This window comes from Dreissena polymorpha, chromosome 6 (genome assembly GCF_020536995.1).
Source record: "Dreissena polymorpha isolate Duluth1 chromosome 6, UMN_Dpol_1.0, whole genome shotgun sequence".
Taxonomy (NCBI): domain Eukaryota; kingdom Metazoa; phylum Mollusca; class Bivalvia; order Myida; family Dreissenidae; genus Dreissena; species Dreissena polymorpha.
The window spans coordinates 73,193,755-73,209,431 of NC_068360.1; the positions used below are offsets into that span (position 1 = coordinate 73,193,755).

The 15,677-nt window shown below is 32.4% G+C and overlaps 1 protein-coding gene across 2 annotated transcripts; it reads right to left on the bottom strand.

The window, feature by feature from the left end:
- Positions 1–1,565: 1,565 nt before the first annotated feature.
- On the bottom strand, positions 1,566–12,082 carry LOC127836550 (hemicentin-1-like). 2 transcript variants are annotated; one of them, XM_052363203.1, is made up of 15 exons: positions 11,947–12,082; positions 10,585–10,911; positions 9,987–10,313; positions 8,509–8,802; positions 7,970–8,263; positions 7,548–7,844; positions 6,873–7,169; positions 6,474–6,752; positions 6,070–6,372; positions 5,664–5,981; positions 5,147–5,446; positions 4,398–4,505; positions 3,275–3,320; positions 3,077–3,129; positions 1,566–1,827 (listed from the first exon to the last, which is right to left on the bottom strand). In XM_052363203.1, the coding sequence occupies exons 1-15, from the start codon at positions 12,056–12,058 to the stop codon at positions 1,643–1,645; spliced, it is 3,540 nt and encodes a 1,179-aa protein (XP_052219163.1). In that variant the 5' UTR covers positions 12,059–12,082; the 3' UTR covers positions 1,566–1,642. The 2 variants fall into 2 exon arrangements, with proteins under 2 accessions (XP_052219163.1, XP_052219164.1); XM_052363204.1 differs by lacking the exons at positions 10,585–10,911; positions 11,947–12,082 and having other exon boundaries at positions 8,509–8,702; positions 9,987–10,118.
- Positions 12,083–15,677: the final 3,595 nt, after the last annotated feature.

The window sequence follows — 15,677 nt, forward strand, 5'->3', positions numbered from 1 at the left end:
TAACATAAAAACAGTATTATAGCTTTGGGTTTAACCGATTGAAGGGATCCTAAACCTCACACTAAGCTCAGAGTTAAAACTGATATGATGGTGCAGCTGCAACGTTTTTGTTATCTTAATATGCAGCATTCATAATTTTAGTTTGACAAACGTAACATGTAGAGTGAGATACATAACTATTTATTTATTCTGTTTATACAAAAGTTGCGTTTTGAAAACATAAAACTATTTACATAACACACTTAAAGTGCTGGAATATGAGAGCCACACTCTGGCACTAAACCGTGGTTAAGACATTTGAAAGGTTCAATGTCACCCAAGGAAAATTACATATTCAGCGTTGTTTATATAACAATTCCCGCACGAGGTCGAGGACCGACCAATGATCGAAATAATGGTTTTGGTGTTTTATAAATATTCAATCAAAGGTTGATGTGATTGTCCATGAGATTTCAGGACGACTTGATCGAGTAGCATAATGCTGGTGGTGTTGACATACTTGCATGTTCATAAAGACAAAGAGTTAAAAAGATGATTGAACACTTAGTCATTAAACCATTTTCAATAATTACATACATGTACAAACAAAATGCAAAACAAACACTGCACATAGAATGAACACTATACGTTTTGAACAGCATTTTTATTTTTACATGTTTTCATATTTTGTATGTTTTCGTCGTCAAATTGTCACTGGTGCTTGAATAGTTTCCAAACACCAGCTGAACGTTGAACGTTTGATTTTGTTTTACTTTTTATGTCTGTAGTGAATGGATAGAAACTGCTCATTTCAATGAGTGGAAAACTCCCTCGTAAACATACCATTTCCATGATCGATAAAACAATTGTTTCATATGCAAAAAATGCACATACTAAAATCACATTACAGTAATTCTAAATAACACTTGTTACAAACACATGTACTTTAATAATGTGCTAAGAACGATCTTAAGTTTAAGATATGATTCAAATAGTGTTAAATTAATCCAAATGACCAAATATTTAGTAATATCTTTTAAATACTGTTATTAAATCATGTAAGACATTACATGTCGTTCGTGAATATTCATATAGTTTTACGAAAATAATAGCATAACGATATCAATTACATTAGTGTGTAAATATATTTGAGTTGTATCCCTTTAATTGGTAAACGCTTTTATTGTTTAATGGATTTTCGTCACACATATGTTAACTATAGGCAATTAAATAGTGTAGTATCTGTTACTGTTATGTTCACTTGTTTCGTTAAATATTACACTTAAAATCGAAAACTTATTATTTAACTATAATATATTGTCTATGTTCCTATTTGTAAGAATAAAGTAGTTAATTCATAAACGAAACACGGTTTGATAATAACAAGCGTTGATCAGTTGAATTTAAAAGCTGCATTCTTATAGGAAAATTAAATATACTTATCGTCAAATAAATTTGACTCTACATGTTTCAATATGAATGGAAAACATTAAACAATCTAAATTCAAATATTGTTTGTATTAATACATTCCACATTCTACACATACTTACAATTAACGATCATCAAAAATTATACTCAAACAACGTTCAATGTGTGAATACTTTATTTTGCGCTATAAATGTTTTCGGATGTAATCACTACAATTACAAAATGAAACGCTATTTATGTTTCCGAAAATGACAAATTAACATAGGCGTTTTCCTGATTCACGATTGCACGATCAGTTTCAGTAACTTGATTTACACGGTTCATGACACTATAATCATGTTTTCCACCAGGTGATAAAACCGAATATTCATGAAAAGAAGTTTCCGCAAGTGTCTCGTACTGGTTTGTTTGCTGGGCTTCTGAAATAAAACAATTGTTCGAATTCATTTCATATTGTTTCGCTATTTTTCAAACGTTGAAAACCCAAAATAATTTTTATTCTTTATTCCAATGCGTATTGTTTATGTTTGATGCTGTATTGCATATATTCTCACGTGTTTGATGGCAATAAACATCGAATTTAACAGACCCTAGGGTAAATTACTGATTTTCCTCTTATAATTTATTTGAAATGTAATATTTCTATTAAGCTGACTTTTGATCTTGATTTCTTGCCATATTTAATACAGCGGCAACATTTTCGTCAATAAAAACGATGGTATTCACCAAGTAAAAAAAACTAACTGCGATTTTCGAACACAACTAATACCTTTTGTATTGTCTTTGTTCATTTAAATTTACACAAATGTTTAATTAAAATATTAAACCTTAACTAACTACAATACATTATTGTAACATACACGCTTTAACTTAACGTTTGTTTGCACAACTATCCTCTTCTAATGATAACATAAAGATAATGATAAAACATTTTTCAAGTAATGTACGTCGATATAATTAACTAAGTACTTCATGTGACCTGCATATAAGCGACATGAATACGAATGTCGATGCTGACAGAGGAGCCTTAGTCTATCATAAATGTCATTTCACAATGATCTAAAACTTTCCTGCCAGTGGTATTTACATGGTATTGTTTGACAATTACATAGTTCAAAGTGTTAAATGTGTGTATGCCTAATATATAAGCGAAACAATAATTATCAAACGATGACACATACTAACGTATCAAATAATTTCGCTAAATGATGCCTTCAAAATGAGTTACCTTTCTAGATAATCATCTATATTTGACTTGTGATTGCATTTATACAATATGGTATAATTGCACATTTCATTCAACTTTTTCAATACATTGTATTTAATTTATAAAATAGAATGTGTTATTATTATGCGAATAAAACAAAATAAAAGAAACATTGAAAGAATATTTCCACACACTATTCAGGTACATTTCTTCCTTCGCGTAGAATGATTACACTATTTTACATACTAATAACTCGATATGTATGCAGCATAAATGAAACAATGTACACGTGCAATGTAAAGCCTGCCATTTAAATAGTATTGTCCACGCGGATTGTCTGAGTTTTTAAATATTTCTTGTTAATATTTCATTGTGTGTGTATTATAGATTATATATCTTTACATTTTTCATTAAGTTTAACAACATTGTGGTGACACGCATTTATATATTCAAGATCATACCGACTCTGTAGGCTTCATATTCGGAACTGGTATTTGAAGAAGGGACAGCGGCTCTGGAGCAATAAATGTCATATTTCGTATTTTGGTTCTATCCCGCAGAAAAAATAGCAACATAATAATGTGGTACACTTTTTATGAAGTGAACGCAAATATTGGACAACGGAATATTTATCTAAACACAAAAAATAATATACATACTGTCTATTGAACAAGTCATCGTAATGAGCAGCTTCACCAGGTTTACCTGAAAATGTTCAACGAAATGTATAGTAAGTATATAACACAGTTGGTGCTTAGACACATATTAATACACTGGTTATATCTTTGCGTTACAATAAATTAATAACACAATTGTACGTAAAATTTAGACAATGGAACATAATATCAATTGAACATCTTGCACTTAAAAAGTGCAAGCTTTACAATGAATTCGAACATGTCACATGGATCTGCTAATTTTATGAATATTGAGGCATTCTCGACTCCCAAATGGCATTTCAATGTCTATGAAACTGACGTAAAAGGCCATATTTTGGCCAACTTTTTTATGATATGTTCAATGAAAACGTTTAGTTTTAAGTTATGTCATGAGAGATTCATACATATAATACAAAAAAAGTATTTAACTCCGTGTGGCTATAAAAATAATAATTTGTAAAGTAGGCCTTTTTGATTTGTAAACATAATGTAGTTTTCACAGCCAACGATACAAGATGCTTGTTAAAAAAATAATTTAAATAACAAAATCTAAATTGAAAATATTTGAACGTAAACAGTTTGTTTTTATAAAGCAAACTACCTTCAAACCCTTTAATGTCTCGCTTTTTTATTTCGCTTTATAATATGCAAAGTCGGCTGTGAAATAATAAATACATTTCGCAATTGTTACTTTTTATTTGCATTTGTATTTTGTCTAAGAATGGGATTTGGATTCCCGTAAAACAAAAGTTTAGATGTTGTCTAACAGGATATTATACGCTGCATGTATTGGTCCAACTTTGCGTTATCGACATATGATTGTCTGACATATTTATCTAAGCAATGTTTCAGTGAAATGTTTCAATTTCAACACAGTATTGATTGCCCCATGAAAAGTATGCCATACACTGTGTCCTCATTGTGATCAATGCATGGTACCAGTACTTCGGTGTATCGCATCAAAGATTTGGATTGGGGGTAAATAATAGTATTTAACTATGTATTTAAAACCTTAATGAAGCAATACACTTACTGTTTAACCGATTTATTCGTATATAAACTATTAAATGCTAGTAATGTATATAGTACCATAATCGATTATTCAGTTTACATGTCTACATACGTTTAAACGCTTTCCTATATTTCCATAGCACCGCCAAGATGACTGCCACGAGAGTTCCAGCAACAGAACCGCCTACTGCAGCCCCAACCGATGGAGAGGATCCGTTATCTAATTACATGCATAAGCAGTGCAAGCTAATATTTACACATTTATTTCCCGCAATTCATATTAAAATACAATTTCTCGTTAAACAAATAATGAAATAGTTTTGCTATAACATGAATTTGTAATGACCTTTATAGAACTTAATTGCGGAATCGGGAATGGCCCAAAAACCATTAGCATAGAAGATACACTTGATATTTTGAATTCAATGTAAAGGTTTTACTTAAAAAGTGTTAGCATGTTCTTTTTTTCTCAATGATCAATCGTCTAAATATTACATACAGTGATGTAATTTATTTATTTTAACGCATTTGTAAAAAGCAAACACTAGTATCCTTATGATCATTAGCTACTTTTTAAGTTTTAATTTTGTTAATACACCCTCAAGTTAACCTGGTGGTAGCATCCATGAGGATTTTGTATTCAATGGACAGTATGTCAGAATTTGTATTTGTTATAATAAATAGTATGTCCCTGCTGCCGATACAAGTGCCGAATATGAGGCCTACAGAGTCGGTATCATATTTAATATGTAATAGCGTGTACATGTCGACACTATATTTAGCGAAGCAATTTACATATACAATGTAATACAATAACTTTATACACACAATCCACTATCAAATGCAAATCAAAATACATACCTGAAATATCAGGTTGTGTTGTCACACTCAATACAGTAGTTTCATCAGATTTGCCAATTATATTCGTTGCATACATTTTTATGTCATACTTGGTCCCCGCAACTAATTCACGAATACTCAATTGAGTAACTGTTGAAGATACATTAATGTACGTCCAGGATTCATCTGCTGCCTTTTTGTAACCGATTATGAACCATTGGTCTTCACCCCCATTAAACCCAGGTGTCCATTGAACTGTAAGAGAACTTTCAGTAACCATGGTATCGACGGCAAGAAGTTGTTGCGGCACAGAGGGCTGCTCTGTTAAATAAAAGGAAATACATCTGGTAATATTTTATGAATTCTTTTTGTGACATACTTGTCAGTAAAAGCGATACCATAGACGCTAATAACCATTTTTCTAAAAACCAGTTTGCGCAAACAATATTATTGCTTGATATTCACAGTTAAATATATCAAAATATCAATTAAGTTTTATAGAGTGGCACGAAGCAAAGCAAGTGTTAAATGAGCATACCATTCGCTCGGATGACAAATGTTTGCTCTGTAGATCCGAGAGAATTGTTCACACGGACTGAATAGTTTGTAAAATCGTCAATTTGCAGTTGCGATATGGAAAGGTTGGTCTGCAGACTGTCATTTCTTACACGAACTTGAAATCTGCTGTTATTGTGAAGTGTTGCCCATTTATCAACTACCTGCTTACGCCAAACATATGCTGATGCGTCAATTGGAGGAGGATTGGCGACGATAGTGAAAGTTAAAATAGCTGATGCATTTCTTCTTCTATATAGTGTGGCAATTGGTGGAGAAAATGGTGAAGGTCTTGGTGAACCTGATTGTATTTTAAAAACAAATACGAAACTGTTAGCTCTTATCGAATTTTACATATAGAGATATAGACATTTATAAAATACACTTACACGTTATCGTGATTTCTAGTTCGCGAACCTGTTGAATCTCATTGTGCTCGTTCTTCCCTTTGCATTGATAGACTCCCATATCATATTCGCATTTCGCCTTAACAACAGTAGCGAATATTGTGTTATTGTTTGCTTCAACCAGTAAACGTTCATTGCCTTTATTTGTAATATTTGTAAGTTGTAGTCTAGCGACGGGGTCACCTTCTGCTTCGCAGAGTAACTTCACGGTCTGACGTTCGCTTATGGTTATTTTAGATGTAACATTTAAGCCGAAGGCATAAAGGCTACGTATTTGGACAGGATCTGAAAAAAGTGAACATGCTAAATTTGGTCTTAATGACAATTCCCGCCTGTGCATGCTTTCTATTCACATAATGTTGTCAGATTCACTTGTTTTCACTTACATTGCACATCCATGAAAAATGTCGTTTCTTTGTACGCCTCTTTAGTAGAACAACCCGTAGGTTCCATAGTGTTGTTCACTCTGCATTTGTAAAAGCCTTCGTCTTTGAGCTGTACTCTAGGTAACGAAAGATTTTGATACGATCCAATCGTCGACGAATTGGCATGAAACCACGTGAATCTCGTTTCCGCTGGATTTCCAGGTTTGTAAGGACACGTGACAAACATAGTTTGGTTCAATAGAACTGTATAATTGCCAATTGGCAAAATAGCCACTGACTCTGAAAAACGAAAAGAAAGATTGAACCAGCTTAGTTTATTTCCATAACGTCAATTTTTTTCTTGAATGGTTTATCAAATATAGTTAGAAATGTTATAAATCATAGACTTATTCACAATACCTAAAACATCTATTTGAAAGTCGAATTGATTTTGTCCCTTAATAGTTCCATCAAATGTTGTGTTCATTTCATTCTCAACTTTGCATATGTACGAGCCACTATGTTCTCTTTGTACGCTGCTGATAACAAAACTATCGCCATTCCCAAATTCTCCAGGTATCCATGAATAGGTTGGATTTGGTCTACTGTTTGTAGTACATGTTATATTGACGGAATTGCCTTGGATGACCTTAACTTCATTCGATGCTCTGTTCAAACCGCATGTGTGAATATCAACCGTTGGTTTCTCTGGGGCATCTTCATCAAAGCATAAACATTCATAGGATTTAAATATAAACACTTACTCATATTTATAATTAATTGTCAAGTTTTCAAGGAACTATTCGGACATGAGTGAAGTTCAAAATATACAAACATACATTCAAAGTTAATTATTTTATTATATAACTTACACATTCCTTCACATGGTGGCCTGATTAAATGTGAAACTTGATTCACATGTCCTTCCATACATCATGATTTGTTGAATTATTTAATTACTTTATGAAATATACCGTTGCCATCACCTCAACCAAATGTAACGACTATGGAGTGTAAATATGGAAGTTAATGATTTCAGGAATGTATACATGTGAGAACATTAAAAAGGTTTTATTACCAGTTAAGTCTACTCACATAAAACATTAATAGTGATGTTCCTTGAACTAGACGTGGTTCGCGGTTCCCTCGCAGTCGGATCGAGAGTATTCATAGCAAGGCACTGAACAATAGTCATGTCAATAATTGTTGTGTTCAAATAAGCCTCATTAGAATACGTATAACCATTCGACGACCACACATAACTCGCAATTGGATTCGCTTTAGCATAGCATCTTAAACTTATAGTTCGACCCCTTACGAGGGTTATACTCGGACTATTAATAAGACGTGGATTCAAATCTTGATAGAAGATGAAGAGCTCTGTCACAGAATCTACAATTTGTGAAATAATGAACACACGTTAATAAATAATGTTTTCATGAATATTGGTGTACACAAATGTTGTAATAAACAACAATATATATATATATGAACGAAATGCTCAACCAAGTACTTACACAGTATATCAAATGTGAACGAGAGTTCAAACTTTCCAATAACGATTTGATGCGAAAAAGTTGCATTCATTATATTTGTAACCTCCAAGTTGTACGTTTCGTTGCTGGCAAACTGTAGTCTGAGCTGTTGTCCATTTTGTTTCTCACCCGTTGGTAGTATCCAAGTATAGTTAGAGGCAGGAGGGGTACTTTGGCTGGTACACTTTATTCCAAACGGTTCACCATTTACACTTCGAATCGCATTTAATGTAACATTGGTATTTCCGATAAGGCATAGTGGGAATAAGGGCGCATCTGAAAGTAAAGTTTGCCTCATTTTGCATAGCAGTATTCTCACAAATGATTTAAACGAAATATTTATATTAAGAAAATCGTTCAGAGGATTGAATCCGTTGTAAACATGGTATACTTTTACAGCTAAGAGAAATGTTAAATCAATTCTAACACATAAATACTGTGGAAACACGTAATCGATATTTCTATTAACGTTAAACATCTTAAAATACAAGCATAACACGAACAATTAGCCCAATACGTACGGAAAACTTGGACATGTAATTCTGTCCTGTTTGATAAAGTCAGTCCCGACAGATCTGTTGGCAAAAGTGTACTTTCAGCAGTGCATGTAAATAGTCCTTGGTTGTAGACGTTTATGTTTTCCATTGTCAAAAACTTGTTTGGTACACGTGTTTTGTCTGGAAGACTCCATGTTATGTTGGGAGTTGGATTACCACTTGATAAACATTGAAGATGCAAAGTATCGTTTTGCAAGATGGATATAGATTCATCTACGCTGCTTTCATTGTATAGGATTTGTGGTTTTGTTGGAAAAGCTAAAATATATTGTGACAATGTATACACCTTAAAGGGACTGTCAACCACGAATGACGAAAAAAGAAAAGTTCTTCAGTACCGTATTTTTTTTTACAATTATTAGTTTATATGGATTAAAATTTAACGACTGGTATATTAAATTACTTGGAAAAAGTTCATTTTTTCAGTATATTCGGTAATAAAATTTCGCGACGTGAAATCGAAAGTACAATGCGAAAATAGGTGACATAACGATATACACACTATAAATAACGCAAGTAGATTGATCATTTTATATATAAAATATATACAATTCACTACGCATGCACAATATGCATTCCTGGGTTTATCACATGACGATGATGGTCAATCTACTGGCGTTATTTATAGTTAACTGGTAGTTCCTGGTAGACATGCCCAGTAAAATTTATTACCGAATATACTGAAAATATGAAAATTTAGCAACTTTTTTCAAGTAATGTAATATACCAGTCGTTATATTTTAATCAATATAAACTAATAATTGTAAAAAGACACGGTATTTTACAACTTTTCTTTTCGTCGTCGTCGTGGTTGAGAGCCCTTTTAAAACGAAACACTAATAAAAAAACTCTAAATCGAATAGAACATTCACTGTGCATTCGCGCAACGAAATGTCTTTAATTTGTATCTTAAATATATTACTCGTTTGAATTTCGCAATATTGCACACAAAGACACTATGATGCATTTTGGCGTCATTACACTTGCATCATTACTTAACATGTAGATAATTAACACATATGTTTATATAATCAAATGCTCGTGAAAAGTATCTCTATAACATGTTTTCACACTTAACACGATATTTTGACAAATATGCATGTATCACACAAACTGCAAAAGCATTGTATCGCATTAAGCTTGGAGATTCACTATTCATCCAACAGTTATACTATTCCAAGCAACTGTAATAATTACATGGCACATTTACATTTTTAAAACAGATACACGATTAAAACGCTAGGCACAGCGCCGTAAATTATTATCATGATAGCAGAAGTAATGCGGTATATACCGGAAACAGAATACAACACTATTGAAACAAAATTGTCTTACCAATGAACATAATGCAACACTGTTCAAAGCATGTAAATAATACATATTGTAAATTATAGCAAAATTAAATAAAAATAACAAATATAAAAATGCTCAAAATAACTTACTTAACACATCTATAGTTAATTTGCTGGACTGTATTTCGCCATATCCATTTGATGCATTACAATAAAATTTTGCCCCGTGATATGCTGTGATATGCGTTATGTTAAGAGTGCTAGTCGTCACATCCCCTATCGTTTCACTACTGCTATTGACAGTAAGCTCCACATTTTCGGAGAAACCATTCAAATACATTCTGTTATTCGTGTACCACGTAATCGTGGGTATTGGGCGACTTACGGATGTTGCACACTTCAACTTGGCGAAAGAAGCGTTGCTTAGAACGGAATATGTCGGAGTGGTGGGAGTCAACGTTACATATTCCACTGCAACTATACCAACAAGGAATATTCTTTTACGTTGAAGTTTACAAATTCTTCTTGGGGAAAAGGCAGTTACAAAATGCATATGATATAATTATTGACACATATATACCGTCACACACATACTACTCGAATATTAATAATGTTCTTGCTATATGTTCCTTTTAGCATTTAAAATATTAAAAACTTTTTTCTTTTCCAGAAAATTCTCTATGGGCCAATACAATTACCAATGCGTAAAGTACAAATGCTTTTTTAAACAAGTATTTGACAAGCTTACCTGCGTAATTCAATGACAGCGACGATTTGATCACATTGTCGATAAGACATTTATATTCCCCAACTGATGAAGATGAAAAATTATAAATTGTCAAATCCACTTCCGATATCGCCTCTCCGTATTGTGTGACTTTAAGTGCGTGTAAGTGTTTGTCAACAATACTAGGAAATCCAAGAACAACAGACGCAATACGTTTGTCAGTGTTGTTAAAATAATCTATTCGGCTTAATTTGGATATATTGCACACATGACACGTAAGGGTAATGTTCGTTCCTAGATTTACAGTTTTCAACTTCGATGTCAACCGAACGCTACAGGGATTTGCATCTGAAAATAAAATTGTTTGGCATAACTGAAACTTTAAAACATTACGTGAGCACGTCTATAGCTTTTTTACAATACACCCCGATGCCACATGTCGAAATATTAAGCAAGTAGGTACTTTACTACAAGGTGTGGTGATTAATATCCTTACTTTGTCCTGCATATGTACGCCTCCCAGGAATACTATAGCTTTTTTACAATACACCCCGATGCCACATGTCGAAATATTAAGCAAGTAGGTACTATACTACAAGGTGTGGTGATTAATATCCTTACTTTGTCCTGCATATGTACGCCTTCCAGGAATACTACGCAAGTCAATTAATCCAACAGTGTGTTTCTTTAAACATATACACGTCTAGTTAACATACTGAATCAAATGCAGATAAAGTAAAAACTCAGCTGCAGCAGGAGGAACAACCTTAGGCGGTTTTGTTGTTTAAGTCAAAACACTAATTGCCAAAAAGTTAGACATAAGAAAATGCACTAGCCAGGACACTCGCGTACATAACAAACGCCTTAATATGAACAAAACTGGGTCACCGCCTAAGGGCTGTATATGTAGCAGAAAAGATCATTTAAACCGTTTATAAAGATCTCAAAACCTCACACTTTGTCACAAATTATTCATTTATCATTTAAGTGTTCATAAACATAACCAACAACATATTATTTATTAAAATTTATTTTATATTTAACTGGTCAATGGTTATATACAGACCGAGCAGCTGTTAATATTTCGATTAACCTATTATTGAGTATTTAATTGAATACGATTAATCGTTCGTCGATTTTTAGCTTTCGTTGAGAATTACTGCTGAAAGACGTTGATATTTGATTAACTCATTTAAAGCGTCATGAAAAGTTGTTCTAATTGTACAACAAAATGATATTTGATTTTTCAACCGATCTTACATATTCAAATTACCAACAAGAACTAATCCTTAAAGTTTAGTTAAATTATTCCTAAGTTAATCAATCAACAATTGCACTTTTTGTTCATTAAGATATAGTTCCAATTTTTGTTTACATACAAACCGTTGTTTGCAATCCAAATAAAAACACAGATGATAAGAAGCTTCATTTCCCGTAACAAGGCTTTCAGTCGCACGTATATTATATGTTTATGGTTTAAAATGTAAACTATCATATTGTATTGCTTTTGATTCCATAATTTGAAAAAACAAAACATCAGTTTAACCCATGTTCTCATTGACTATATATGGTAATTGTTAGGGTCTTACCGTTGGGTTACCCAAAGTTCTCAAAGCACACATTGTGTTGAAATCCACAGTCGGTAAAATATATGATGCAGATATGTAAGCATGGGCATAACGAGCAGTACACGTATTATGAATTGATTTATTTCCTGGAATCGCGACCTCGCATTTTCATTAACTATACAGATATCATATTGAAATATGATAACTACATTTTCTTAAATGACTCTGTCATTTTTTAAATAATTAGTCATTCTATTCTATTCTTAAGTAGTGTTTCTAAAAAATAGATATATATGCTCTCAAAACTACATTTTAAACCATGTGTTTTTTTGCGAAACGATCAGTTATGTTGATCAACTGTTATATTTTTTATTGCTTATAACCTACATAGCGGCACAAAAATTAAATTAACTTTAGCATATACATAATGGTAATATTAATATTGTTTATTAGTAGGGAAGATTAAATAATTAGAGGCCATGGGCCTGATGTTTGACAATGATTTAAGCCATACCTTTCTGACAGGCAACAACATGTTGATGTATCTGGTTCTTTTTCTTGGTAAGGTTACTTGCGATGTTCTTCAGGGATCCATCTTGGGGCCACTACTGTTCTAAATATTTATGAATGGTATGCAGCCAGTGGTTAAAAATAAACTTCTTCTGTATGCTGATCATTCTACATTTCTTGTTGCAGATAAAATCAGGTCTTTCCTTAAAAAGGAATGACAGATGAATTACAGTCTGTCAGTCACTGGTTAATTGACATTAAACTCTTCATTTAGGTTAAACAGTGAACATTCTGTTTCGTTTTAAACCTAGGTTAAAGTCAGGTGCTTCTGTCAATGCTAGTTGTAATGGTACTCATATCCAGTAAACTTCTTCAGTCAAATATCTTGGTGCTACACTTGATCAATCTCTGTCTGGTTATTCGATTGCTAGTTCTGTCGTTAAAAAGGCCAATTCAAGGTTAAAGTTCCTGTATAGAAAACGTGATTTTCTCTCATTTCACACTTAGAAACTTCTAGTCATGGCTTTTATCCAATGTCATTTCGATAACGCATGTTGTTTTTGGTATCATGGTTTTACTAAATTTTGGAAAGATAAACTTCAGGTCACACACAATAAATGAATAAGGTTTTTCCTCAATCTAGGGCATAGGTCTCATATAGGTGATACAAAATACTCTTTGTCGTGTTTTCAAAATAAAAAATGATTTGGCTCCTGAATATATGAGCGAAAACTTTGTTCCTTTTGGCACTCTTCATTCATACAAGAATAGGTCAAGTGTTGCTATTTTTTACCCAAAGTCAAAGGTTTTGGTGCTAAATCTTTTGCATATAACGCTTGTGTTATGTGAAACAAACTACATGTACCTTCCTCTTTAAGGAATATTACAAGTTAATCTAATTCCAAGTTTGTCAGTTAAAACACATCTTCTTAATATGTAATCATCCTTTTATATATATATATATAAATATATATATATATTTATTTTTTAATTGATCCACATTTTAATATGTCTACTTTTTATTCAAAAAATTGTCTTTCATAAATCAAATCTATGATATTCATCTCATGCCTCACTTTGTCGATACAATCAATAACCAAGGACCACAATGAATGTAAGAGATACAGTTCTCTTTTTTGTAATCCTTGGTGTGATGTTATTGACATGGCTTCATATATCATACATGTTTTATTGTTTTACTGTTTACTCATGTATGTAGATGTGATTTATCATGTTGTATCATTATACTTAAATAAATATATCTAAGATAATTTTATATCTAATGTTTACATACTGTTGAGCATTCCCATACAAAATATGAAAACACATTCTATGTTTTCGCGTTTGATAAACTTGTTTTTGTTACTTTTGGCATATAATACAATATATTATATTATTTGAACAGTTTAAAATAATATAATACAATATATCATATTATTTGAACAGTTTAAACAAATGGTATTCATAAATATTAAGATGCATTTATTTTATTTAGAAACCTTTTTCTATCAACACTAACAGATACACATGAATCACATGAATCATGATTAATCATTTTACATCAGATAATACATCATTACGTTAAAAAAAAGACAATAAAATACGTGCTAATTTGTACAAAACTCGCTGTTTTGCATGTCTTTTCTGCATTTGAATGTTTAAACGAGAACCTTAACCTAGAAAATAGTATTTTTATCCGAGTGAGAAGTCAGGTACTAAGTACTCCATCCCAAATAGCTGCACAGCATTGTCAGGTGATAACTAGGGTACTTTTCGGCAGCGAAAGTCGAAAAGTAATATTTTTCTTGCGAGTTAATATAGATGCGCAAAGATGAACATGCTCTTGCCGATGCAAGGCATGTTGCGATTGATCTAACGTTATTTGAACCGTTTTATGCACACCAGGTGCATAATGAAACTACACAACAAATAGGCCGCATATTTAAACTCAGCGGTTGATATGGAAAAGGTTATTAAACGAAATGATAAGTCTCATTGAAATGTAAAATCTTACAAAAAATCGCAAAATAGTGAAAATGCATATCCGGCTGACGATATTAAATTCAGTACGACGGACAGGAGCGACCTTGTTATAAGCATTTTAGTATTTTTTGAAGCACCCTATTTATAAAGAGTACGGATGTTTGACTTGGTGGGAAGTTCTTGATGGGTTGATTTGATAGTCCGTTTGAAGCCATTTGCCATAGTGCATGTTAGTATGCACATTCGAACAGTTTTTCTAGGTTTATTAACCTGATCGTTTTTTAGAGTGGCCATTATAAATAGTTACATCTTATCCACATCCAAGACTCTCGGGCTTTTACTCATACATCGATCATACCATGTTTCGTGTTTAGTGCAACCTCAACAGCCCTGAAGGCCTGATTGGAGAAAAATTGTAATGCATTGTTTGAAATACTTCTGCTATATATTAAATATTCAATATACTTTCATCACAAGAACGCGCGTTGAATACTGATATTCGTTCAGCATTGATCAATACCATGTGATCTTAACGATCAAAGTAATAGAACAAACAAACGGCACACACACCGCAAACTTATGTATTATACTAACTTACATCGTTAATGTCATGCTAAAATTATTAAATAAGAATACAAGTTAGATTTGGCCAATGTGCATTTACATTTATCGATTTGAATGCTCAACTATCGAGACAATCTTAACTTTACTGTTCTAGTGCCTTTGTGAACTTCAGGTTTCGTGGACGGGAGTAGTATTGTTTGTCCCTAGAACGCATTAAGAATGTGGATTATACGCGTATGGACGATATTAATAATATCGACAACTTTTGAATTCAAAAGTAAGAAATAGAAATGCATAATACAGTTAATAAAACGCTCTGAAATTGTATTTGATTAAACCCCTGCTGTAAGAATACATCATGAATATTGGTAGTATTCTGTCTGAATTTTGTTAGGAAACTTGATATAGACAGCAGTTTAAACAATTGTAGACTTAAACCATTCGCATGAACATAATAATACATGAGTCTTAGAATAAGACTAGAATAAC

Coding starts and splice junctions, on each gene's coding strand:
- LOC127836550 (XM_052363203.1), bottom strand. CDS start 12,058: ATGATAGTTTACATTTTAAACCATAAACATATAATATACGTGCGACTG. Junction 6,753..6,872: donor CTTTCAAATAGATGTTTTAG/GTATTGTGAATA, acceptor TTCGTTTTTCAG/AGTCAGTGGCTATTTTGCCA. Junction 3,321..4,397: donor ATATAGGAAAGCGTTTAAAC/GTATGTAGACAT, acceptor GAACATTTTCAG/GTAAACCTGGTGAAGCTGCT.